We start from the raw sequence: 26,355 nt of genomic DNA on the forward strand, positions 1-26,355 counted from the left end.
AAGTGATGTAAGCATAATCTCAGTTTTATTGCCGACAACAAAAAAACGAAAAGTAATTAATATTCTCTACGCAGCGCATACTCATTGTTTTTAAAATTTTTAAATTCTTGACATGTAGTTGCTAAATCATGATAATAATAATAAGTAGTTAAGTAAATACCGTTCAAAGTGTTAGTCGAAGATTAGTCGTGTTTAAAATGTTATCAAATGGAAAGACGATACAGTGTTGTATAGTATTGTTAAGGTATCGAGTATTTAGCGATTTGTTTATATTACATGTTGAGTGATGTCGTCATTTGTTTTTTAGAAATTCTGTATATATACAGTTTGCTTGTTTCAGTTTAAGTTGGACGCTATGTGGCGGTCAAGCCGCGAAAATTCTCGGAATTTTTCCGGTTCCAGGAAGGAGCCACTATATATTAGAGAGCACCTTAATGAAAGCATTAGCCGATAGCGGTCATCATGTTACCATAGTATCCCCATTCAAAGAGGATTACAAATCAAAAAATGGATCTTACAACGAAATTGTCCTAACTGGATTTTTAGAAGCACATGCAGGTAGGTTTTGGCGTGTAAACAAAATAAATATATGTGGTCGGACAGATAGCTTCGGTACTGATAAGATAAAAGATAATCATCGTAATTGATACTTAATTTGAACTTCGTACAGACAGTAACTATTTTTTATTGCATCACAATGGTTGTCAGTCATACTTTATTTTTTGTCTCTATTGTTAGGAAATTAATTAAGCTTATTTTTTATATTCCTTCATTTAAGTTTTATATTCCTTCATTTATTATGTAAAACTATTTTGCGGAGGATGTTCATATTTCCTGCAAGGGTGGGAAAGTATTTATAGTTTCACATAAAAATAGGTTAAGATTATATCGATTAAACCCCCGAGTTTGTAAATGCAAATGCAATTGTATTTACTAGCTTTGGTTTGCATAACCTTCGAATAACATACAAATGACTTTATCGGGAAAGCCAACTATAATCACTAAAAAAGAGATCCTAGAAATAGTACCTGGAAATATTTTTTTCGAAAACTTTTTTAGGTTGTCAAAACTTCGCACAAACAATAGCGGTTCATGAGTAAACTTTGTAATATCCTATATAATAAAAAATAATAGCCAACCATTTTCGAAAAAAGACTAGAATATTTAAAAACATGTAACTAACATAAATATAAAAAATCTTTATATATTAAGATAAACAAATTTAATTTATCTTTAATAATCTCCCTATAATAAACCAGTCATTTGTAAAAATCTATAATTATAATGGACATAATCTTATTTTGTTTCTAAAGCTTTGTTCAGTGTCAATTATTAATTATCAAGATAAAAAATACTTACAAATAGTAATTTTAATAGGTAGAAATTTTAAATTGTGTTATTTAATTTTATTTTACATTTATTTTCAATTATAAACAAAATTATAAATGATACTAAAATACTAAGAACGTTGAAGACTATAAACTTTCTATTTATGAAAGAGTAGAATAATAAAGGATTAAAAAATATATCAGGTACATAGCGAAATACAGTCGAAAACTGAGACAGCAATTAAAATTGAAAGGGATAATAAAATTCCTACTTGCAGCCTTGTTAACATTTTCACTGCATGAACTCTTCAGAACATGATATTCTTATTTTTTGGATATACAAAATAATAATGGATAAACATCTAAACAATAACCTCGGATATTCAATACACCGCAAAGTACTCAGTAGCATCATCACGAAATGAATGTCATGAATCATCATGAATGTAAAATCAACTGCCAGAGAAAAAAGAAAAGGGGGAATAAACCTATTAGGAAGAATTTGCTTAATTAAAGAAAGAAGACAACTTATAATATAAGCAGAATCTTGAAGAAAGACGGAATAGAAACAAACTTTTATACAGATGGCAAAATCAGTACAAACTTGTCAGCCCCAAAAGCAAGAATACAGTTCGAAGCCAAGTAATTACGAATCTCCTGCAAATACTGCAACAAAGTCTATGCAAGACAAACAAGTCGAAAGATAAATGTATGAATATTGAAATACTCTCCTCGAGAATACCCAAGAAACTACCCCCCTTGTAGAACTACAACTAAATCTAAGAAAACCTGAATATTGAAATCAAATAAATAGTGGACTCATATAAGGCGAGAGACTGTTGATAACCCGCAGAACACTAGAACATACAGCGCTGTAGGATTTACTATAATAATGCTTTTGCCCCCAAAAGGTTACCAAATTTGAACAGAAACAAAACTGAATACCAAACATACTTTATTTTTACACACCTTTTCATATTATTGGTTATATTTACGTTGATTTCTTCAAAGACCTATGAGAGCAAATATATACAAGGCAAAAATATACAGGCGCTTCTTTTTATGTGGATAAAAATTCCAATGAAACAGATATTAAATATGGATTATTAACACATATAATTTTGGAAGAAGAAAGATCTATTAATTTAATGCAAAAACTGATCATAAATATTAACTATATATGTATCAGATGATAGAGCCAGTTCATTAAGGGAATTTATAAAATTTACCTCAGCTCTCTAAGAAAAAATAATTTTGGTAATAGCTGAAGAAATAAAAAATGAGTAATGAAACTGGACAACTGGACTGTTGATAACCCGCAAAACACTAGGACATATAGCACTGTAGGATTTAGTATAAAAATGCTTAAAATACTTTTTCCCCCAAAAGGTCACCAGATTTGAACAGAAACAAAACTGAATACCAAACATACTTTATTTTCACACATCTATTCATATTATCGGTTATATTTAATTTGATTTCTTCAAAGACCTATGAGAGAAAAATATACAGGTGCTTCTTTTTTATGTGGATCTCCCTACAATCCCTTAATTTATTTCTACAAATTAAAAGAAACCTGAAATAAAGCTATATATATATATACTAACAAAACCTCATTGCCCTTCGTTATGGCTCAATCTTATATTACTTATTAGGGCAGGAAATAAAATTATTCTAGCAAACATAAATATACCAAGAAAACACACAATTAAATTATTTCCAAAATAATATTAATTAACAAATTATAGCATTTGTAAACAAATGAATGCAAATTCTAATATGTGAAAATAACAAAGTAAATAATATGTATATATAAAAAATTGTCAGATATAACACCATTCCTAATACATTTAAATTATGATTAATCTTTTAATTTTGCTCTAATTTCATAATTATCTTATCCATTTGATTGAACTTAGTAAGTAAAACACTTAATCCAATATTCTATCTCATTTTGCATGTTACTTGCATTACTTATTTTTTATTTCTTCAGCTATTACCAAAATTAATTTTTCTTTGAGAACTGAGGTAAATTTTCTAAACTTCTTTAATGAAATGGATGTATCATCTGATACATATATGGTTAATATTTATGATCAGTTTTTGCATTAAATTAATAGATCTTTGTCCTTTCAAAATTACATGCATTAATAATCCATATTTAGTATCCGTTTCATTGGAATTTTTATTCTTTAGAGGTTTGTTCACATGAAACTATGTTCACTATATTTGCTACTCCCAAAATTCAATTTTTTCTTATATGTGGTGTCAAAAACTTACAGATACACATTCTTATAAAAACAAAAAATCGTGAAGAACACTTGCCTTTATCTTGATTGTTCTCTACCTGACTTTTTTTTATTTGGTAGGTATCCTAAAAATTTAATACTTGTGATAATAAGTTTTGCTATACCGAGCCTATCACACTGAATTATATTTGCTACACTATTTTTTGGCTAAGCATTTATATTATATGTTATTCTTTCTGTCTCATAACGATGGTGAAAAATTGCAACATCTAATCTGATACTATATTCACAGATTGCTATGTTTCTTGAATCCCCTTCTCGTATAATAGGTAAACGTTTTGAAGTCTATTGTTTGAATCATTCTGCTTTTGACCTCTATGAACAAAGGTTGATTTAGTATTACAAAACTGCTTTGAATAAGGAGAACATATTATATTAGAAGTTAGAGTTCTTCATTTAAAACCACTATTATAGAATTGTATTCCATTAATGCTAGAATAGAAAAACAAACTACGTTATTTATAAATATTTTTAAAATGTTATAGGGTTTTACACAAAAAAAAACAAGAATAAATTTTAATCACGGATGTTAACTCATAACCTCAAAATAATAACAATAAAGATTGTTAATTTCATAGAAAAAGTTAATTTCTTGTATCAAACACATGTGCCAATCCTAGCGCATCTGTATTATTTTATAATCCGAAATCTCCTGAACATCAGACTTTATCTTATAAAAGCTGAAAATATTTCGATGGAAGTACTACAGTAAAGTTCGGACAGTGTTTACAAATTACTACGATAATTCTTATACTCAACAGTCAGAAATGTATAACTGTAAACCCCCGATGCCTTGAAAGTATGTTAAATTGCAATGAAAAAATGAGAAATTTTGAAAAAATATTCTATAATATTTTAATATATTTATTAGTTTTAAAAGGTATATTATTTAAATATTATTATATTATTTTATTAAAATATATTAATAAAATTTTTTACAGGGAAAAATATACAAAGGAGCAAATACTATCTACCTTACTATTTTATATACAATATAAAACATTAACGATTTATAATAACAATTTTTTGTTGACATTTGTTATCTTTTATGTACTAACGGTAACTGCAACCAACTTTCGCTAATACCAATAACTTTTATCATTACATTTTTATTTAAAAAATTGCGTTCCATGATCCCGGGCCGAATGAATCAATTGATTACCGAAATAATCGATTTTAAATTTACAGTATAATGAGTTGCATAACAGTAATATTTTATATTAGGTTTATCAAAGTTAAACTATGCGTTTATTTATATGAACCTGCATTTTACATCTATATATAATCAATTTATATTGAATTATTTTTTGTATAGAATTGAATGTTAGAACTAAGTATTAAAATATTGTAAGTATAAGTGTACAAATGTAGGTTCACTAGACTAGTCCCATGCCAATGTACGAAAAACAGTTCGGAACCACTGTAAAAATACTTTTTTATTATCCAGTGTTAGTTTAAAATAGTACTTCCATATTCCTAATATGCTAAAATCCTTAATTTTTTTAGAACGACGGAAAGCTGTGAATCTATTTGAGAAAAAATCCATTAATCCACTCACAGCTATATACATCATGAGTAAAATTGGTTTGAAGTTAACGGAGAATACTTTAAAACACGAAAACATGCAGAAATTGATGAAATCCGGTGAAAAATTTGATGCTGTTATTGTTGGACAATTCATGAATGACGCCTTGAAGGGTTTGGCATACCATTTTGGTGGACATTTAATCCTATTTAGTTCTGTTGGTACCAGTACTTGGGTAAGAACAATAATATACATAATATATAAAATTAACTCCATATTTAAGATTTAATCGAATCTGATTGCATTACATTGACTAAACCTTAGCCTGGCTCTTAGTGATTCGCCGACTGCCTTGTGAGGTTTTTGTGACGCGGTACATATTCAAAACTAGGTTTCAAAAATATGAGGAAACTAATACAACATCGCAAAAATATAAACTTTCTTCAAGACACCTTGTATATTATATATTAAATTACTAGTATATATATTTTTCTGTAGGTTAATCATTTAGTTGGAAATCCATCTTTACCATCCTATACTCCAGAGATGTTAATGAGCTTCCCAGCAAAAATGAGTTATATTCAAAGATTTAAAAACACCCTGTTCAATGTCATATATAACATGAACCAGCTGTTTCTGGTTTATCCAAAACAAAACCAACTACTGAAAAAATACATTTCTAATGATATTGATCTTGAAGATGCTTTATTTAATGTATCATTAGTCCTGCTAAATACTCACGAAAGTATTGCATTTCCTTCATCAAGTGTGCCTTGTATGAAATTAATAGGTAATACTGGTAGGGGTATTATAATGAAGTATTTATTTTTTAACATAAATTTTAGGTGGTTTTCATGTTAAGCAACCAAATAAACTCCCACAAGATTTACAAGACTTCCTAGACAATTCTCCTCAGGGAGTAATATATTTCAGCATGGGATCTAATGTTAATAGTAAAGATATGCCAAAAGAACTGAAGCAAGAAATTATAAAGTCTTTCTCCAAGCTTAAAGAAAATGTGTTATGGAAGTACGAGGATGATACACTCACAGATTTACCAAAGAATGTTAAAATTGAAAAATGGCTTCCTCAACAGGACATCTTAGGTTCAATACAAATATATAAATTGAATTTAATAAAACAATATGTCTATTAACAGCTCATCCAAATATAAAACTTTTCATAACTCATGCCGGTTATGCCAGTACTATTGAATCTGTTCATCATGCAGTACCAATAATAGCCATACCAATATTCGGTGACCAAACTATGAATGCTGTATATGCAGAAACAAAAGGATTCGGTATTCTGTTACCTTGGCATACAATTACAGAAGAAAAACTATCCTCAACAATTCGTGAAGTTATTGACAGTCCAAAGTATGAATTATAAACAGAATACTAGGAGATATTAATAGTTTGTTGTAGGTATAAAGAAAACGCCAAAAGAAAATCACAGTTGTTAAGAGACAGAGAGACCCAGCCAATAGACACTGCCCGCTACTGGATTGATTATGTTTTAAAGCATAATGGTGCTGCACATTTAAGAGTAGCATCCTTAGAATTGTCTTGGTATCAATATTATTTATTAGATATTTACCTGCCAATCATTGCATTAATTTATATACTTTTTAAGTTAATTAAAAAAGCCTTTACATTGTTAATTCACAAGCGACCTGAAAAAGAGAAAGAATTGTAATTAATTTTAATAAATATATTTATTTCATACCTTTATATAATTAAGACATATTTCTACAATCAAGTACTTTCATAATATATTTATTAATTACATTTTTCTATAAAACTTTCCATCAGTAATTATTTTGTTTTATTTAATATTAGTGATTTATAGTAATTTTCTCTTGCTTGATCCAGCATATATTTAGAAGACAAAACATAATTCTAATGTTATATTTTAGATCTTCACATTTTAAATTTCAAAACACATCGATAAAATAATTCCCACATTTCTACAAAAAACTGACAGTATTGTATAGCGTGTTCTCTAAAATTTGATGTCACCATCTATTGACGTTTTTATGTATTAAAATGTATCTTTGAATTCAATGCCGTATTTTAAACATTACTATTTACATGTAGTTATAGCTATCGCTGGAGAGGTGGTGCCACAATTGAGTCAAATAAAATATAAATTCTAAATATAACATAGAGATAATTTTTTTTTGTGATTCTGGAAAAATATGTCAGTCATATCAGTCAGTATTATCCATGGTTAAAAGCTGAAAATATATATTTTTTTAAATTGTACCTGTAGTATTTAATGACGTATTTTATGAAGATATAATTGTAGGACTAACTTTTGTTCTATAGTTGTCACTCTGTTAACAGATGCAAGTTTGCATTTTTCTTTAAATATAGTTATCATTAATTATGTAGATAAAGACATCTGCAACTACAGTGACAAATTTTGTCAAGGTTAGATAAATTATATATAATTATCGTCTTTTGTAATGATTGATAATATATATTAATAGTTGCAGACTAATTATTTAAATAAATAGGAAATCAAAGTTAATCAAAATAGCTTTCCTATGTTATAAGAATTTGTTTATTTGATATTTCTATTTTTACTTATTTATTAATGTAATATATTTTGTTAGGTTATTTTGAAACTGATAAACTATATGAATAAAATATTGTTAGTACAATAAAAAATCTTAATTATTGGGTTTTAACGTATAACGTAAGCTTAGTATTTATTTAGTATTTTCAGAGTAATAATATTCCAACGGGAACAATGCCGCTGCTACAAAATTAAATTAGCTTTCTGGTTAAGGGAGTGCCCTAGAGTTTGCTCGTTCTGCAAGGTTTATTTACAAAAATAAAAGCCATTTTACTTCGCTGCAATGCGTTCGTTACTACGCGTCTTGATTAGTATGATGTTCTCCATTTTTCATCTATTTTTATCTCACCGATTTATATTTGCATGGCATCACAAACATATTAATCCTTTTTCGTTATTTACCAGTGCTTTAAATCCTGACCTTGAATTAAAATTTTATTACTGGAAACTCGAAATTTTAATGTTTACGTTAAATTGACAGGTAATCCGTTGTGATAGACCGAATAAAATTATGAAATAATCGCGTTTAAATAGAGATTAGGCACTTGTATTGTTCGCTGTTGATTTTTATCAGCCGTGATCAAACAGGTGTAGATTTTCACCATTTCCTTTTTTCTTTTAGAAGTATTTCCATTACGTAATATCATTTGACACTTTGTCCAATAGTTATTTTAATATGTTTCTATTAAGATCAGAAATTAATGTGATATGAAAATTAGAATTAGTTGATTTCCATAGAATCTCTACAATTTTTGTTTACTTTTTCCTAACATTGGGACCGAAAAAGATGACGGTTCTAAGACTATTTTCCGAATATATATGATGTTTTTTTACAGTTTTGTAACGAGTATTGAGACATAATTTTCTTATATCATCAAGCTATTTCATAGTCATTCTGCCTGTTCAAGGTTTAAAATTTTTAAAGTAGAAAGTCATATGCCTCTTGTGGTTGTTGTTTTTAGGTTTTAGCGCATATGGTATCTAGTTTTTTGGAAACTTGTTGAGTTTGAATGGAAGTTATCAACTAGTAATTTTTTTAATTGCATTTTTTATTTTGTGGGAACTGGCTGAGCGTTGGCCAAAGCGTTAAATATTTGTCATAAAATAATACAGATGCAACTCAACAGGGAACTCTAGCGCAAAGTTTTGCTTTGGCCAACATCCAGAGGTCGCATAATTGGCTATTCAAATAATTTGATTGGTTAATTTAAATCTCCATTATAGGCACCTGTAAGAAAAATATTTTACTGTGAAGACATTTGATTGGCTCATTAGTAATGCTTGGCAGGTGAGGAGAGCCTTGACGTGATATTTAATTGACCAATGAAATTTAAATAAAAAACATTTTTCTCCTGAAATAAATTTATTAAGTAAAATTCAATTAAATATAAATATATGTAAAAGTAAATAAATATAAATATAATATAAATTAACATTAACATATAAATATAACAAAAATTTAAGTATTTTCAATAGTCCAGGTTCTATTTATTTTAGAAGACGTTTTTAAGATTGATGTTGTCGTTTATTTTCCTGGCAAATTTCTTTGAAGAAACCAGTTTTATAACTATTTCGGTCATGTATCGTTTGGTTATACATATATTTATATATATATATATATATATATATATATATATATATATATATATATATATATATATATATATATATATATATATTACTGTATGTTCGCCGATTTCTCCGTAAATTTAGGACCAATTTTCAAAATTCTTTTTTATTCGAAATAGTTCACTTCCGTGATGGTCCCATTGCAACCAATTCTGGATCTGTTGAGGGGAAGGGGGGAATCGAGGAAAACGCTCAAATTTCAAAGGTATGTATAAAGTTTTCACATATTCTTTATCTAAAACAATGAGATATTTTTGTATAATGTTATTGCTGAGCTGATGTGACGGAAAATCGGAAGTCGTTCAGTGCAAAAGCCATTCAGTTTACTTCTTATATCATATAAGACCTCGTGGAAATATTGTATCTATTTCTATGATGTAATATATAAGCGTTTAGCTCGCAAACGAAGATCGCGGATTCGGTTCCCGGCGGGGACAATAACTTTTTGTTGTTATTTAGTTAGAACATTTGTCAAATCAGCCCCGGTGGAGGACCCCGGGCCTGAAGCGCTCCATATTTTCAATCATTGTTTTTTTATTCCTCTTTGTCCTCAAACGGGCTGTACCTTTACTGGGTCTACCGATTGTAATCTTAAATAAAATACTGTGTAATTTACTGAGAACATATCTAACACTAAAAAGAGAAAAATAAAATATAAGATTTTTATTAATAAAAAACATTTAACATGTTTTTAACTGGAATGTGTACATAATAATCGCTGTAATAACTAAATAAAAATAAACAAAAACCTGATATAACCTATCTACTACGCGTATTTTATATTCATACAATTTAGCTTAATACTAGCGTAGGCAACTATCGACTGAAAACAGTCCAAACTGTCGATAGTCGCAAAATAGTCAAACCAGTCGGTAGTCAAAAAGGTCGTGATGTCAGACGATGGTGTACGAATCCTTTCCTGTATAAATAGTGAGAGAGGAAAGGACGGAGATAATTGCTTGGGGCAGTTGATTTTATATGTGGTTATATTTTCCAACAGTAGTATAAGCGAGACGGAGATATAAATTCCTTCACGAACTAATTTAAAAAAAAGAGGAAAAAATTTATAATTTAATTTTAAACGAAGTAGAATTACTTTTATATTTGAATGTTGGATCTGTAAAAAGGAATGGAAATTTTCTATGGAATGGAATAATATCACACAAGTGTTTTATGGTATTTTAATATCTTAATTGCTATTTTCAAATAATATACTATAATAAATATGGACAATACAATAGAACTTAAAGAAAACCTAAAAACTAAAGATATACAATAACCATAAATACTATATAAAAATTAAACATAGAAGAAAACTAATCCATGACATAATTAAAAATTATCTGAATGAAATTATAAAAATGGTTTATTTATTATTGAACGGAAATATTTTTTAACAAAAATCAAGAGAGCAATCGAAATACCTATTATCCTAAAACCTATTATTGCTTTAAAAACAGTCAAAAAATGTTATTGTTTATCATTCCCAATATTTATTTTTTAACCTATAACATTGACGATCTTGAAAAATATCCTATCAAAATGCTATAATATTAATATACAATATATTATTACTTGCACTACCAAAAAATCATAAAACTACATATATTACATATAAATCTATGCAAGCATAAATTGGGTACGTTTTTGTCAAGGTCTCGGCTATGACGACAGAGCCAGAACGTTAAAAATCAGTCGAATGAAACAAGTAGAACCAAAAATAGTAACTAAAAGTATGACTGAAACAGTCGATAGTAAATAGAAACAAAATCAGTCGGACTGAAAATAGCCACTAAAACAGTCGATAGTAAAAAGTAGTCAATTACTAAACAGTCGATAGTCATGTTCAGTCGATAGATCCCAATACAACTTAATACCTACCTAAACCTATTTAATTGTAGAAAAACAAACAATATTTATGCACATAAATCCTGCACAAATCTACAATACAACTTTCCACAGTTATCGTATGTAAACGATATACTCACATTTAGTTGTTTCCACTTTGTCTTGGAAATTGTTGTAATGCATTGAGTCGTAATCCCACATTCAGAAACTGGGTAACATTTGTTCATGATTTCATCTTTTGTCAATTTCTTCTTCAGTGTGTCTGACCGAGTTCATCCAAACCAAAGGTGCTATTAACCATTCCAATTCAACAATTCTAAGAGGAACAAGAACAATATATAGTTTATTCATAGTTTATTTGTATATGCGTCTTCGAAATTTGTGACGTCAAAACGTCAATGTTGCCGTATCAACTCTGAGTTTTAGTTCAGTTTGGCTTTGACATACAACAAAATTCTAATCTAAATAAAATAATTAAACAAAAATACTGTTATGCAATATAATTTATTTTAACATTATCGTAAATCTAATGCATATATTATCGAATGACTTAAAACTACAATTAAGAACACGGGTATAATAGTTTGTAGGTTAGTGTTGTGTTTGATTATATTTACATTGAACTCTTTTCCGTATCACCCATGAAGTAGAGTTCTAGGCGCGTTTTTTTTTTATCAAACTAATGTATTTTATTTTCATTCATAGAAGAGCACTCTTTTTACGTTTAATTCTTGTTTCCTTCGATGGTATGCTTACTTGTAAAATAATTTCTCGCTTATCGCCTCCAAATCGAAAAAGGTCCTATCCTCTGGCACCAGACGTTATCGGTAGGTATACCTTGGTCTCCAGTTCGATCGTAGGTTCCAATGGTCAGTTCAAATGCTGCGCGATATTTGTAAAGACAATGGCGTGTACAGCCTGTTTGAAGATTTCTCTCGATTCACCCCCCCCCCCCATTCACCAAAGTGATCCTGACCTAGTTCCAATGGTTCCAACCACCTCGGAAGGGCACTCATTCGAATAAAAAAGAATTTTGAAAATCGGTCCATAATTGACAGAGAAATCGGTGAACATACGTATAAAAATATATATAGCCGAACATATAATCTACTTCTTTTTTGAAGTCGTTTTTTGATAATATAGCGCTATCATCAGCAATCCAGCAATCGACAGATTAGTAAAAAAATTGTTCTCTCGTAATGAACGCCATAACTTTTTTAAAAAACTTTTTTTTTACATATCTGCTGCTATATTATATATATATATATATATTATTATAATTTCTACATCTTACTAGGAATAGATTATCCTAGAAAACAATAAAAATTATTTCTTATTAAATATGCTATCTAAAGAAGTACCGACTTTGTTGTTAATTCTATTTTAATCAGCCAAAAAAAGACGTAGTGACGATTGATGTGATTGATACTAAAATAATAAATTATATATTTCATTAAGTGATCAACGGCACGTATTCGTATATCATTTGAAAAATGTTATCATACAACTAATATTAGGAGATTTAAACTACAAGTAATTTTGGATTATGTTTTAATACTTTTATTTATATATTAATAAATTGTTTACGTACCGAGTATAACTTTACATTTTATGAGATATTTTATATGGTGTTTTATTTTAATAAAATATAAGTTGGAATATTTATTTATGGATTTAAATTTATTACTACGCCTTACTACTTTTTATAGTACGATTTGTCCTTTGCCTCAAAATAGGCCTCAGTTTCGGCGATCAGCTCTTCATTCGATGAAAATTTCTTCACAGTGAGCACTCTATTGAGATCTGAGAACATGAAATAGTCGCTGGCGGTCAGATCTGGAGAAGACGGTGGACGAGGAAGCAATTCGAAGACCAATTCATGGACTTTTGCCATCGTTTTCACTGACTTGTGACACGACGTTGTGACATTATCTTGGTGAAGCAGCACTTTCTTTTTCTTCAAATGAGGCCCTTTTTTTCGGCGATTTCGTGGTCCTTCCTTATTCAAGGTAGTCAATGAAAATTATTCCATGCGCATCCTGAAATATAGATGCCATACATATTGCCAGCCGACTCTTGCGTTTTCCCACGCTTTGGAACGGGTTCATCGTGTGCAGTCCACTCGGAAGACTGTCGATTGGACTTCGAAGTGAAATGCCATGTTTCATCTATTGTCACATATCGATGCAGAAACTCGAGTTTATTACGCTTGATCATCCTCCATTTTACATAGAGCTTTCTCATACACGAATGTTCGTGAATGATATGATGTACGCGTTCAATTAATATCTTTAAAATGTGTGCTATTTCATTCATTCATTTCAATTTACCGTCATTCAAAATCATTTTGTGGATTTTTTAAATGTTTTCGTCGGTAACAATCTCTTTTCGATGTTCACTGCGTGCACCGTCCTTGGTGCTCATTTCATCACGTCTAATCTTAGCATACCAATTCTTGATACCAACTAATGATCCGACAAATGTCAAATTTATACACGCATCTTTTGAGGGTTAGGGCTAAATAAAAAACATATGGGTTTAATTCTAGTAGCGCCATCTATGTGTCAGGTCAGAACTTTTCAATTAACACGTTATAGCGTTATTCTGCGCGCGTTACAAAACAATTTCGGTATCCATGGCTTATTTGTGTTTACTACAGCAAATAAGTATTCTTGAGTGCATTTGTCACGATTATTCCATGTTTACTGAGCATATTACATCCATAAACGTAACAAAATCCCTTTGAATCGACATTGCATCGTTGTCTTTGTATTTTCATACATTCCAAATCACAATCACAGCACAAAACAATTTTCAAATGACATTTAATGCAACGTCGTCAGATGACAACCGCTATAAGAGTACAGGCCTGCCATCGCGCGCAAATTCGAAAAGCAAACCAATCTTGATAGATTAATTGCAGATCTGGGCATCAAATATTGTTAAGAATCCTTCTCATTGACTCGGGTATTAACGAAAATAAATCTATGCATGTGCAGTTCACCTACAATCAGACCGTACAAACACCAATAACTTTAAGTAATACTATCATTCCGTATAGTACCAACGCTAAATATCTCGGAATGAATTTTTATGCAAAACTTTGCTGGAAGGAACATATAAAGAAGAATAGAAAAGAACTGGAATTGAAATATAGGAAAATGTATTGGCTAATTGGAAGAAAATCACAATTATCAGTATATAATAAATTGCTATTATTTAAGCAATTACTGAAACCTATATGGACATACGAAGTTCTATTATAGGGATGTTCTGCAAAGAGTAACATAAACAAAATATAAATTTTTCAGAACAAAGTCCTGAGAGATATTGTGAGCGCACTCAAATACTAAAGGATTGATTACCTACATCGAGATCTTCCGATACCCACAGTCAGTCAAGAAATTAGAAGAATTGCAAGAATTGCTCCATTCTCATGATAATTTTGAAGTATTGCAGCTTTTGGATACTACCAGAACAGGACACAGGCTCAAAAGAATCAAACCATCGAATCTTGTGTAGTGTTGTGTAGTGAGGTGCATATAATAAAAAATACCGCAGTGACATGTATAAACATTATTTCACCAGAGACTGAGATAGGGCCGATGGGTCCTCCTAGTTATATACCTAGATTTAAGTTATCATAAAGACAAATTGTAGGTTAATGTAGGTAAATAGTAATAATAATAATAATAAATTTACTCGGGTCCAAAAGTTAACCCGAATTTGTAACCTTGTTGATAAGCCCATCGGCGAGTGAGGAAACTGCACATACACTGATCACCATTTATATAAGTCACTTTTGGCAAAAGATGATTTTATTATTGTAGAACTTGGAAATGGAAACTCGACGTTAACTTGATCAAAATTTTAAATTTTGATTTTCCATGGCATTGACAGGTCTGGAAACAGTTGTTTCAGCTGGGATTTCATCCATTCATTGTCTTTGAATTTTTTTGATTCCCCAGGTCGATTCTCTAAGTGACATCCAAATCTCCATTTTTACATTTTTAAAACCAAAACTGTCAATTCACCATAAGTGCTTTATCGTGAACTTTTAGAAGTGACTGAATAAATTTATTAATCTCTTAGAAATTCACCAATCTCTGTGCAAGCAATAAGAATTTTTTTATCATTTTCGTTATACGATTTAACTATACAGACATGTAGAAGATCCCTTCAGTAAATGATCTGCTGTACAACTTATAATCTAAATCTTATTCTAGAGAGTATTCTAACTTATTCTAAAGTCTAACCTAACTTATTTTAAAGACTTTTCTAACTTATTCTGGAGATTATTACATCTCACTCTATGTGTCTATTAATCAGTTCGTATGTTAGTTTGCGTTTGAGCCTACACAGTTCACTGTCATTGCTCACATTTAACTGTTTGGCGAGTGCATTGGGAAGCACTAATAACTAACCTCCTCATGCTTCTTTATCAGTTCAGTATGAATTGTAATTTTAAAAGTGCATTTTACTTTCATTCTAATTATATTCTATTTAATGAAACTTATCAATGGTGATTTTTAATTGTAGTAATAAATTTAATTTAAGGTACTAATCTCATATCGCAAATCATATTGCGACTTACGGGGAAAATATAAAGTAAATAAACCATATATTTATTTGTAGACATTGTTCTTACATGATTTATATTCTATATATTTGCGTAATGAATAGTATCTCAGTAATGTCAATAATATCAATACATAGAGTAAGTACATACTATATTATTTAAATTTTTAATCAAACAATTTCGTAATGCTGCTTTTCGATATTCCTAAATACCGAAAACCATCAGAAACGAGGTAAATATGACCCATGTTCAATTGGTCTTTCGAAAATCCAAGAGATGGCCTCCGTAGCATCGAAAGCAGAAGCATCTTATAAGTCTGATATAATCTCACAATAAAAATGTCGATCCTGGATCCAAGAACATATTTTATAAATAAAACCAAAATATTTATTGAATTAAATTAGAAAATGATGCTTTATCTCAATTTTTAAATTTATTACTTAATAAAATATATACAAAACGTAATTTAACTAAAATTCTAAATCATATTTTAGAACAGCAAATGTTGATATTATTGATGCAGTTAATTCTTTGGAGTACCCTCAACAGTATATATAATAATAAAAGAGATATTTTATTGCTGTATATATGAATGTGTATGTATGTAAGACAAGAAATAAGCTAAATTTAATATTTTAAATATATTTTAAATATAAGTACCTTTATTGCAGAAATATATATATATATATATTTCTGCAACACAAAACACAAAATTTACCCATATGGCATTCACTCTTTGTAGAAGAACATGTTCCCTAGTAAAATTGATTAATCATGAACTTCCGCAAGCAGACAACGTTAAATAGCTGGAAATGCATTTCGATCGACGTTTGACATAGAAAAAAATATAGTGACAAAACGCAAACAGCTTGGGCTTAAACTAAACCAAAAATGATAGGGCGTAAACCTAAATTATTATCATTAGATAACAAGGTTTTGCTGTATAAGTCAATATTTAGGCCCATTTGGAACTACGGTATTGAATGGTGAGCTACTACTAGCAAATTTAACATAGATATCCTACAGAGGTTCCAGAATAAAGTGTTGCGAGTCATCGTCGATGTTCCATATTACGTGCTCAACAAACCGATTCAGTGCGATTTCGCCATAGAACCCATAACGAGTGTGATGAGTGTGAAAAGTTTTCATATATGTTAAAAATAAAGTTGCCAGGCAATATTTTTTGATATAGTTGTTTAAAACTCAGATTTCATGAGGCAACATTGCAATGTTTCGACGTCACAAATATCCATGACTTATTACTAAAAAAAATTTTGAATAGACTATATTCTATTTTACTCAAAGATTTGAGATGCTAGTTGTTCTCCTTTTTCAGGCAATTTACGGATTCCACCTCGAAAAAACGATATATCTTTTGAGGCTATCCATGAAGGGGCCCATTTTTTGGTAGCTTCATAAGAATTGAAGCCATGCTCAGACAAGTCACGACAGGTAGTGATCAGAAGGAACAAGGTCTGGGTAATATGGCGGATGGGGTAGATTTTCCCTTTTTACTGTTTAAAAATATGTTTTCATCAGTTTTGTAATAGGTGGTCGATCATTGTCATACTGAAGAATATCATTGTTGTGTCTTTGCTCGCATTCTGGTCGAGTTTCGTGCAGTGTTCGACCTAAACTATAGTCGGTTGTGGTCCCCATTGATCGTTTCATCGACTAATACATTCAAATCCTTGATTTCAAAATAAGGGCTTTTAAAATGCCGAGACCAGTATAAATATGTTGAAATCGATGAATCATGGTTATTATAAGCTTCGCACAGTATTTGATGATCTTTAGCCGCATTTTCCTTCAAACTGATGTAAAAAGTAAAAATTCCCGCAAATGCTATTGACTCGGTACAAATTCAGATATTTTCAACGCACAAAAATGGTTTGTTCGCATTTAGATGAACTGACAGATGCTGAAAAATAAATACTGTAAGTGGGGATTCAACTTGAAGTTGGTTACAAATGTACCCGATGCGATTTAATATACGGTAACACTATCTGATATAAAACCGATCACAATTTTGTAGAATATATTCTAACATGTTCTCTATATCTTGTGATTAATTTACTTAATTTACTTAATTGATGGCTGGCCTCTTGTAAATTTTAACAATTGTTTTAGGGAAAGAAACTTGGTTGGAAGAAAAAGCAGTTAGTGAAACTGAGGCTTCTTTTGAGCACAAAGACAAATAGTTCTACTCAGCATAGATCATTGCTCTATATTGGAATGAATATAGATTTACGAATTCTGAATAATTGTTAAAAAACTCTAAAATTTTTACGTTGAGATAATTTATGTAGTCGAAGTTACTATAGTCGTATGTATCAGAAGATTTCTAACTTTATTTACTTAAATCTTACAATGTTATAAATAGTTTGGTTTGGAAAGTAGCCATAAAATCGAGTCATTTTGACTTATAGCTGAATCGTTAACGTACCCAAGGTTGATAAATATTTGTCTCATTAAACCTTATTCATTATATATTTGCAATTACTTTCTAATAAAATCTAGTCTTAGTAAAATAAATGCAACATGATTTATTGAGTGATACTCATACCATAGCAATTGTTAAATACAGTGTTCAAATTTTATTTATGAGAATTATTGATTAACTAAAGGATACTTTTTATAAAATCTGGTTTTACTGTGGAATATATTGTATACTGTTATTTCTCAAACTACTTTTTCTTGGATTCATAAAAGATCTACTCATTTATATTATATAGCTTCCATCGGAGTAAATCATACCCGGTATACACAGTATCGAGCTCCTTTTGGTATCGAATCTTATGCTAATGGTTCAAACTGCTACATAGCCGATGTTTAGTACTATGGCAATTAGATATGCCTAGTATAATATTAATTAAAATACAAATTAATTTTTAACTACTGTTCTGTTGTACTTGTAATAATAGACAAGCCAGGCGAGTACGACATTATTACAATAGTATGAGATTCCCAAATTAAAATAAAATAGACTTAAGCTAAAATTAAGAATAATACTTGTATACTGCGGTTTATTGGTTACCTACGATAATCATTGGTAGAACTTTATTTGAACTGAATCGGGTTACTAGTTTGTTTAAGGTTGTACTAAAACACCATATTTGCACCCTCAGGTCCAAATTGGTTTTATGATTGACTGATAAACCAATCTGTTTGATTTTAGGTCAAGTTGAGAGTATCTTCCGATTAACCAGTACGGTTGCTTCACTTTGAATTTAATCTGCTCTGCTTTTTGTTTAACATGTTGTTTACAATTTGACCGACCATTGGTATGCATTCCGAGATATTTAGCTAATCCTGCTTGAGGAATCGGTCATCCGTCAAGTGATATAATTAGGTTTTTATTATTTTGCCGCAACGCAAAATTAACATGAACAGATTTGGAGCTATTAAGTTCTTTTTTTTCAGTCTCTAGTTTATTTGTAGAACTTGTTGACTGCTACTCGTATTTTTTCTACAGTCTTAGGCAGAGATATATCTTTTGCCATGATAACTGTGTCGTCGGCAAATGTTCCAAGTACTGATTTATTAATTGTTGGGATATCAGTAATGAAGATCAGATACAAGAGTGGTCTGAAGACTCTAACCTGGGGAAATATAACCAAAATAGGTAAGTGTTGAAAATGCCTCTTCATGTGAGACGCTAAATTTTTTTTCGAAAATATATGAGTCCAGTAATCTCAAATATACTAGGTCAAAAGCTTGTCAGACGCCCGGAAATATTGCAGACCAATATTTCTTTTCTTCAAAATAACCGCTGTTACTCGATGTCTGGTTTTCTACTTACTGATTTTGAAATTCAAACTAGAAATCTGGTATTTTTATAAATAGCTTAATACGTTTTAGCAACAATTTCTCTATTAACTTTGATATCGTAGGGAGTAGTGAAATAGGTGCGTAAGATCTTGCTTTTTGAGCATTATTCGAGCAACGTTAAAACATTCCGGAATATATTTCAGTCTCAAAGAGGCATCGAATATGTATGTCATCGTGATTATTATGGTTCGTGATAGCTCTTTCAATAACTCAGGTAAAATATCATTAATTCCAGGAATCTTTTTAGGATGGAGGTCGTTATCAATTTCCGTGGCAATTTTCATTGGATAAATCAGATTTTTACCTACATCGGACTGATAAACAGGATTTGTATCCATTGTATATTATTTATTGTTCGGTTGGAATTCGGTAGTTAAATGCAAATAATTTAGCTTTTTCTTTGTTCCGTCGAACCCATTCATTTCGATTATTTTTAATGGCGATACTCTGATTTTTGGTCTTTTATATCTCCGAGTTGCTTTCCATACCGAGTAATCTGTGTCTGCTTCCGGGCTTAATTTACTCACATATTTTTAGAAGAAACTCTGTTTATTTTCTTTAGTCTTTTGATTTGTCTGATTATCAATTTTATTTAATATTATTTTGTCTACACCATTCCTTGTTCTATGTCATACTGTTCTAAGGGGGTAATTTACCCCATGTTCTGATTTCTCTCTTGATGTTGGGGTAGCTTCTTTTGTAGCTGACCGAATTTGTTTGAGTTATATTTCAGGTTTGCTGCACAAGAGCGTCTATACTCTTGAGTCTTACGTTTAAACTAATTTATTCCTGCGTTATAAGTCTAAACTTGTCCCAATTAGTAAATTTGTTAGTAAGATTGGGCTTTTTGTTCTTTAAGATTGTCGCGCCTTGTGTTGAGAATACTGGAGTATGATCCGATCATAGTTCTCAAAAGCTCTCGATTTGTATTTAATTTGATCAGTTGCCTTTGGAAAGGTAAAAATTAGCTTTGGGAACTATCGATTGAAAACAGTCGATAGACGCAAAACAGTCGAAACAGTCGATAGTCAAGAAACTAGCGATTGAAAATAGTAATTACCATTTTGAGTCAAATGCACGGTTCGACTGTTTTGCTCAATTCGTGATGTCAGGCGATGATGTACGAACCCTTTTCTGTATAAATTGTGGGACAATCGATTGAAATAGGCACTGGTAAAAAGTTGTAAAACCAGTCAAACCAAAAATAGCGACTGAAGTAGTCGATAGTAAAAAGTAGTCAATTACTAAACAGTCGATAGTCGATTTCAGTCGATAGTGCCCAACACTAGTAAAAATCTAGTAGGTTTGGTCTTTTATTATTGTCAGTAAGCCAATAAGTGGGTTTTTGCCCGGAAAGTCAATTTTTAATAATAATTACTGTGAGTAATTAATTTCCTTTTTCAGGATTTATTATTCGTGAACCCAAAGCTGTCTTTCGTTCATATAGTCATATAGTTTCGTTCATATAGTCATCTCATCACGCACGTGAACTGGCGGCTCATGTGGATTAGCTAAAACAATCGTCAATCTACGGTACATAAAACTATTGTTAAAAGTACGAAGCCTATGATGCTATTTTCCATATTCAACAGCATCTTAAATTTAAAACACGTTCATAAATATTTGTTTAGTTTCGTGTGACAAAAGAAAACTTTTGATTAATTTATATAAAGATGATAAATCTAAGTAAGAACAATACAATTTCTATGTTATTTGTAATAGGATTATTCCATTATTTATGATGCAGATTATGTAGATTTTATTATGCCATACTTACGAAAATGTTTTTTTAGATTTAAATATGATTTTATCTTTGTCATGGAAATAGTTTTTTTCTGCATTGGGTTAAAACCAGGCGGTGGAATGCATGAGGCTAACCTGGTCGTGGAGACTTGCCCTGGAGTAACAAGTTGGACGAGGTTATGTGAGACTGCTTACTGCTACTGCAACCTTATTATATTTGGGGATATTGCAGCCGTTATTGGGCACGAGGATCCGGCGAAATAACAAATAATGAAACTAACTATTGATTCGCGAACTTGAGTTAACACATGACTGGATTCAGCCTGGAAAACGGCGGAGGTTAGCGGTGACGCGGTGCTAAGCTGCCAGCATGTCGACCAATTCGCTAACAACCGTTTTTTCAGAAGAACTTGAGCTTCAGAATTTGAATCACTTGACCGCATGATCGAGCTGCTTCTATAAACGTTCTTGAATTGTAGCCTCGAACATGGAGGCCGTAAAGAAAGCAGTGTCGTCAGCGTAAAACGCGACGTCAACGTGCTCTTTTCTCGGCCGGTCTGATATAAAGAGGTTAAATAAGGCTGGGGCCAGCGCGGAACCTTGAGGTATGTCAACGTCAATTTGTTTTCAACCCCAAAATATTTTCCTGATCTTCACCTGGAAAGATCTGTCCGATAGGTCCGATAGGACTTGATGAGAGCGGTTAGGTCTTCTGGGAGGCCTAAATGGATATAGTACAATACTAGCAATAACAATTTGTAATTTTTAGGTTTATTGAGACGTGTATTTGAAATGCGATGCTTAACGAAAATCCTGTATATTTATCTCTAACATCATATCAATTTTTTTTCATTACATCTAACATTACATATACTTACAATCATTATAATTTATTAACACTATTCTGTTATATTTGCTCCAATACACAAAAAACTAGTATGGGATAAATACAGTATATATTTCCTAATTATTAAAAATGACGTTATTCGTTTAAAATACGTTAAGAGTAACCTGCGCTGGGTTCAGAAATTTCTTATGTGAACAATGGAAGGTTAATAATATTCAAGAAGAGAGTGGCTGCGAGTATACGTCAGCAGTGGCGTGATGATTTGTAGAAAATGTTCGATTTTCGTTAGGGTTTCTCTCTACCAGGTGTTTCTCGAAATGACGCTGCTTATTAAGTGATCTGATACTAGTCAAAACATTTTGTAAACATGTCGAATCTCGAGCTAAATAACGGTGAAGCTATTTGATAAATGTGTTTTATTTGTTTGCTCAAAAAATTATTGAAAGTCTTTATATACTTGGTCAGTTAGTTTAAAAATGGACATTTGATCTTTGCAATATTGAGGATGTCATACACCATGCTGTTCTAAAATCAGGTGAAACAATCAATATCGTTGGTTTCAATAATCACTTTGAATCTTAAACTGCTTGGAAGGAGACCAAAATGGACAAATGATCTATAAGATATGAACAGGTATATTTCCATTACCTGCATCCCCAGACATATGATGATCCATTTATGATTGATTTCAAGGCCAAGGACGCCATCTCATCTATCGACCTCATAGTTACAGTCGTATATGGTTATTTGGAATCAGTAATTGAAAATTTCTACCTAAATCTTTTGGGCTCTACAAAAGCGATATGCCAGTTTTCCGGTAAAAGGCTTTGTAATAATCTCGGTGATTTCTGTGCGAAAAACTGGAACAATTATTACGATGCTTTTCTGAAGTTAAATTTATATTATTAGGAATCTTGCAGCGGCTGGAATACATGACAGAAGAAGTGTTATGGTCCATACTTAGTTCCGTAGCAATATAGCGATATTAAATAAGTTAATCTTCAGAAGAAAAAAGCAAAATTATTGGTGGAATTTTTTAAAAATCATCATTGAAATCAATTTTAATCAATTTTTTTATTCAATGACACCATACCATTTTATTTATTGAATAAGTACAGGTTTATGATGATCTATCTGATGTCATGAATCCATGAGATTAAAAAAATCTTAAGTCGAGAGACGCTATCACAAATGGTCTCTGCACACATCAACACATGATACTATTAAAAGACCTATTCTCTTTTATTGAAACTAAACTTACCCTGCGTCAAATAATGTTTAATCAGCCTATTCTGGGATACTACACGAGACATCATCCTCTACAATGTCGTCATTGTGGCGCTTCTTACACACATTCTCATGGAATGTTAATTTTTGGCCACATTGAGTGCGAAATTTCATTTCCCTCATGATTTACCTGACACATTTAACCTAAAAAACCTGTCCAAACACATTCATTTCTTTGATACACTTGAGCTAAAAAACAATATATGTTTTATTATACCACTAAAATTGGACCAGCTACGGAACAGCATTGCGATCTGAGGGATTTCCATCTGTTTTGAATGGTGTTATGAGTGAGATATCTAAAAATAGATGTCGGTATACAAAATTTAGTTCTAGCTTATTATTTCTTATTCTCATCGATTCCTTATACACAATAGCAGATTTAGGGTGAGCTAGAAGTGCTCAACCCTCTCTCTCAAATATATCTGGGTGTTCTCGTGACAAATTAAATTAAACTTGATGTTAGAGCCAAATGTTCCCTTCCAAATCAAAATCTTGGATCTATTCACGAATCAGAAATGCTCAAACACTATAAATGGTTTGGTAATGGATCACCTCAAAAGAGACGTATACTTGAATAAATTCCTTTTTATATTTCTTTTAATTTACTTTTTCTCACAAAAAAATGAAAAGCTCTTAATCACAAACACCGACAGGTCGCAATGATCTCAATACGTGGTAATTCGTCGGAGCCAACATGTGGATAATATGACGAACATTGAACATTTTATCGCTCCTCAAAATATTGTAGTAGATTATTCTTCAACACACGGTTATGGCTATCCGTAGCGAAAATTAGAGTAGCAAGTCAAAATTCAAAAAACAGTCTCTGTCTTTTTGCGATTCAGTTCGTAAGGAAAATATTTTCATTGTTTGTAGGCACTGTTGATAAGTTAGTTCCAATGATTTAGTATAATTATGAAGTATTTGACAGGGTAGACCCCTGTCAAACTGAGGCAATTTAATTCTTCAGCATTCGATTTTGTCCGCTGTCTGAGTCGTTCTTGTCTTTCAAAGAATTTCGTCTGAAATCATCACATTTAAAACGCAAAAACCACCTTATAAGTTATATTGTAACTTACTACGTTAAAGCGTTTTTATTAATAAATTTAATAATAGGAAATTACTATTATCCGTAAAACCACTAGTTTGTTGGAACACCTTTTATAAAACCATGCGAATTACTTGCAATACAGAATGGTTTTGTTAATTCTTTTATGCAGATCGTTGCTTAACCTCTGCGGTTTCCATAAAGGTAATGAAAACCAGTTTTTAATTGTCCACGTGCGAAAATAATGAGTCATAGATAGTCATAGTCGCAATTTCAGAATAATTTTCATAAACCAGAAAGGAATAATCTGAATACAATTTGAATTAAATTATTTGCGAATGAATAGAAGCGTTGTTTAAATATAGTCATATCTTTGTTAATTTATTGATGGGAAACTTGCACTTTGGTTTAAAATGGTATCAGTGGTTTTCTTAGTGACAAATATTGTAACGAAATTTTAAATTTTGTAACGAAAACCCAACCAAACTTTAACACTTGCTTTATTGTGTCCGTCGTAATTATAACTAATCTGCAAAAGTATTTTATTCATCTATGATGAAACAATCCGAATAACTTGTAAATTTAATGGGTTTGGCATCAAATGTGTTAAATAAACATTTATGGTTACGTTATGGGTATACAGGGTGTCATTAAAGTTAGGAAAATAGTTTTAAATTATATAAAAATATTCTAAACGTGTTAAAATATTATATTAGCTGCTTGGTAATATAATCTACGTTTTTTGTTATTCAACAAAATTGTATTTTGTAGGAATGTACGAGAGCTAAACTAGATCACAATTCTACGTTTCCGTTTTACCCCAAATTAAAAGTACTTATATATAAAAAAAAGGAATTGAAAAAAAAAGATGTTTAAAATAGTGCAATTTTAAATGCGCGCTAAAACGTTCGAAATCTGCGCGTGACGTAGTTGTTTTGTTTGTGCTACATACATTATATATACATTATTTTAATAATATTGTGTTATATTCAGACATTACAATATATGCCGATGATGTGAGAACCCCTGATATAATTATACATCGGTAAGTTCAAACAAGTTGTGTGTTTTCTTCCTAAGGTGGAAAATGTTAGATATATGTGGTTAAATCTTGTATGGTGGCGAATCGGCCGGTTTAGTGTGAAGATCGTTAATTTATTCACAGCAATAATATCATTTTAATGTAAATATTTACTATTTTAAGTACCTTTAATTATGTCTAAAGTGTAATTAACGTAATATCGAGGTAATTAACACTTAAGAAACACACAGAAGAAAATGGACTTCAAATTGAACACGCCTGTTTTTTACTATTGAAAACAAAATATACAAAGGAAATATTGATTAAATACAAGTCTTCAACAAGTATTAATCACATCCCATCACCATTAAATTACAAAAAGTCAATATCAAATATCTGGTTTTATTGGGACGCATATGTATTATGAAATGGTTGGGACAGCCCTGTAAAAAGTAAGTTACGCTAATTGTAGAATTCTTTCGGTTCTATTGTTAGAGTGTCTAATTTATTAGACCTTTTAACTGAAGTTTTAATATATATGACATGGAAAGTAATTATGACCTGATAAAAACATAACGTTCGCAGTATATTGAACGCCTGGTAAATATAAGCAGGCAAAAAGATACCGAGTAAACAGAACAGACGTGTTCAACAACATGACTTTCCCATCAACTGGTTTTCGAGTTTTTCGGATAACGAGGGTTCAGATACCGAGGCTAGACGAAACGCGTCAGATGTTTGGACCTGGTAGAGGACTCTTTATGGCGCCCTGTA

General features: G+C 30.8%; 1 protein-coding gene and 1 long non-coding RNA gene across 3 annotated transcripts; one reads left to right on the top strand and one right to left on the bottom strand.

The window, feature by feature from the left end:
* On the top strand, nt 1-6,979 carry LOC143189887 (UDP-glucosyltransferase 2). Of its 2 annotated transcripts, none has more exons than XM_076393876.1 (7): nt 1-244; nt 341-558; nt 5,144-5,397; nt 5,661-5,952; nt 6,008-6,268; nt 6,322-6,541; nt 6,590-6,979. In XM_076393876.1, the coding sequence occupies exons 1-7, from the start codon at nt 198-200 to the stop codon at nt 6,858-6,860; spliced, it is 1,563 nt and encodes a 520-aa protein (XP_076249991.1). In that variant the 5' UTR covers nt 1-197; the 3' UTR covers nt 6,861-6,979. The 2 variants fall into 2 exon arrangements, with proteins under 2 accessions (XP_076249991.1, XP_076249990.1); XM_076393875.1 differs by having other exon boundaries at nt 78-283.
* A 16,288-nt stretch (nt 6,980-23,267) lies between these two features.
* LOC143190309 (uncharacterized) lies at nt 23,268-24,685 on the bottom strand. Its single transcript, XR_013004206.1, has 3 exons — nt 24,592-24,685; nt 24,119-24,534; nt 23,268-24,064 (listed from the first exon to the last, which is right to left on the bottom strand). It is a non-coding gene; the product is annotated as an uncharacterized LOC143190309 (long non-coding RNA).
* Between the last annotated feature and the right edge of the window lie 1,670 nt (nt 24,686-26,355).

Source organism: Rhynchophorus ferrugineus, unplaced genomic scaffold (assembly GCF_030347505.1).
Source record: "Rhynchophorus ferrugineus isolate W39M unplaced genomic scaffold, kcgeb_rfMv2 rfM2, whole genome shotgun sequence".
NCBI lineage: Eukaryota > Metazoa > Arthropoda > Insecta > Coleoptera > Curculionidae > Rhynchophorus > Rhynchophorus ferrugineus.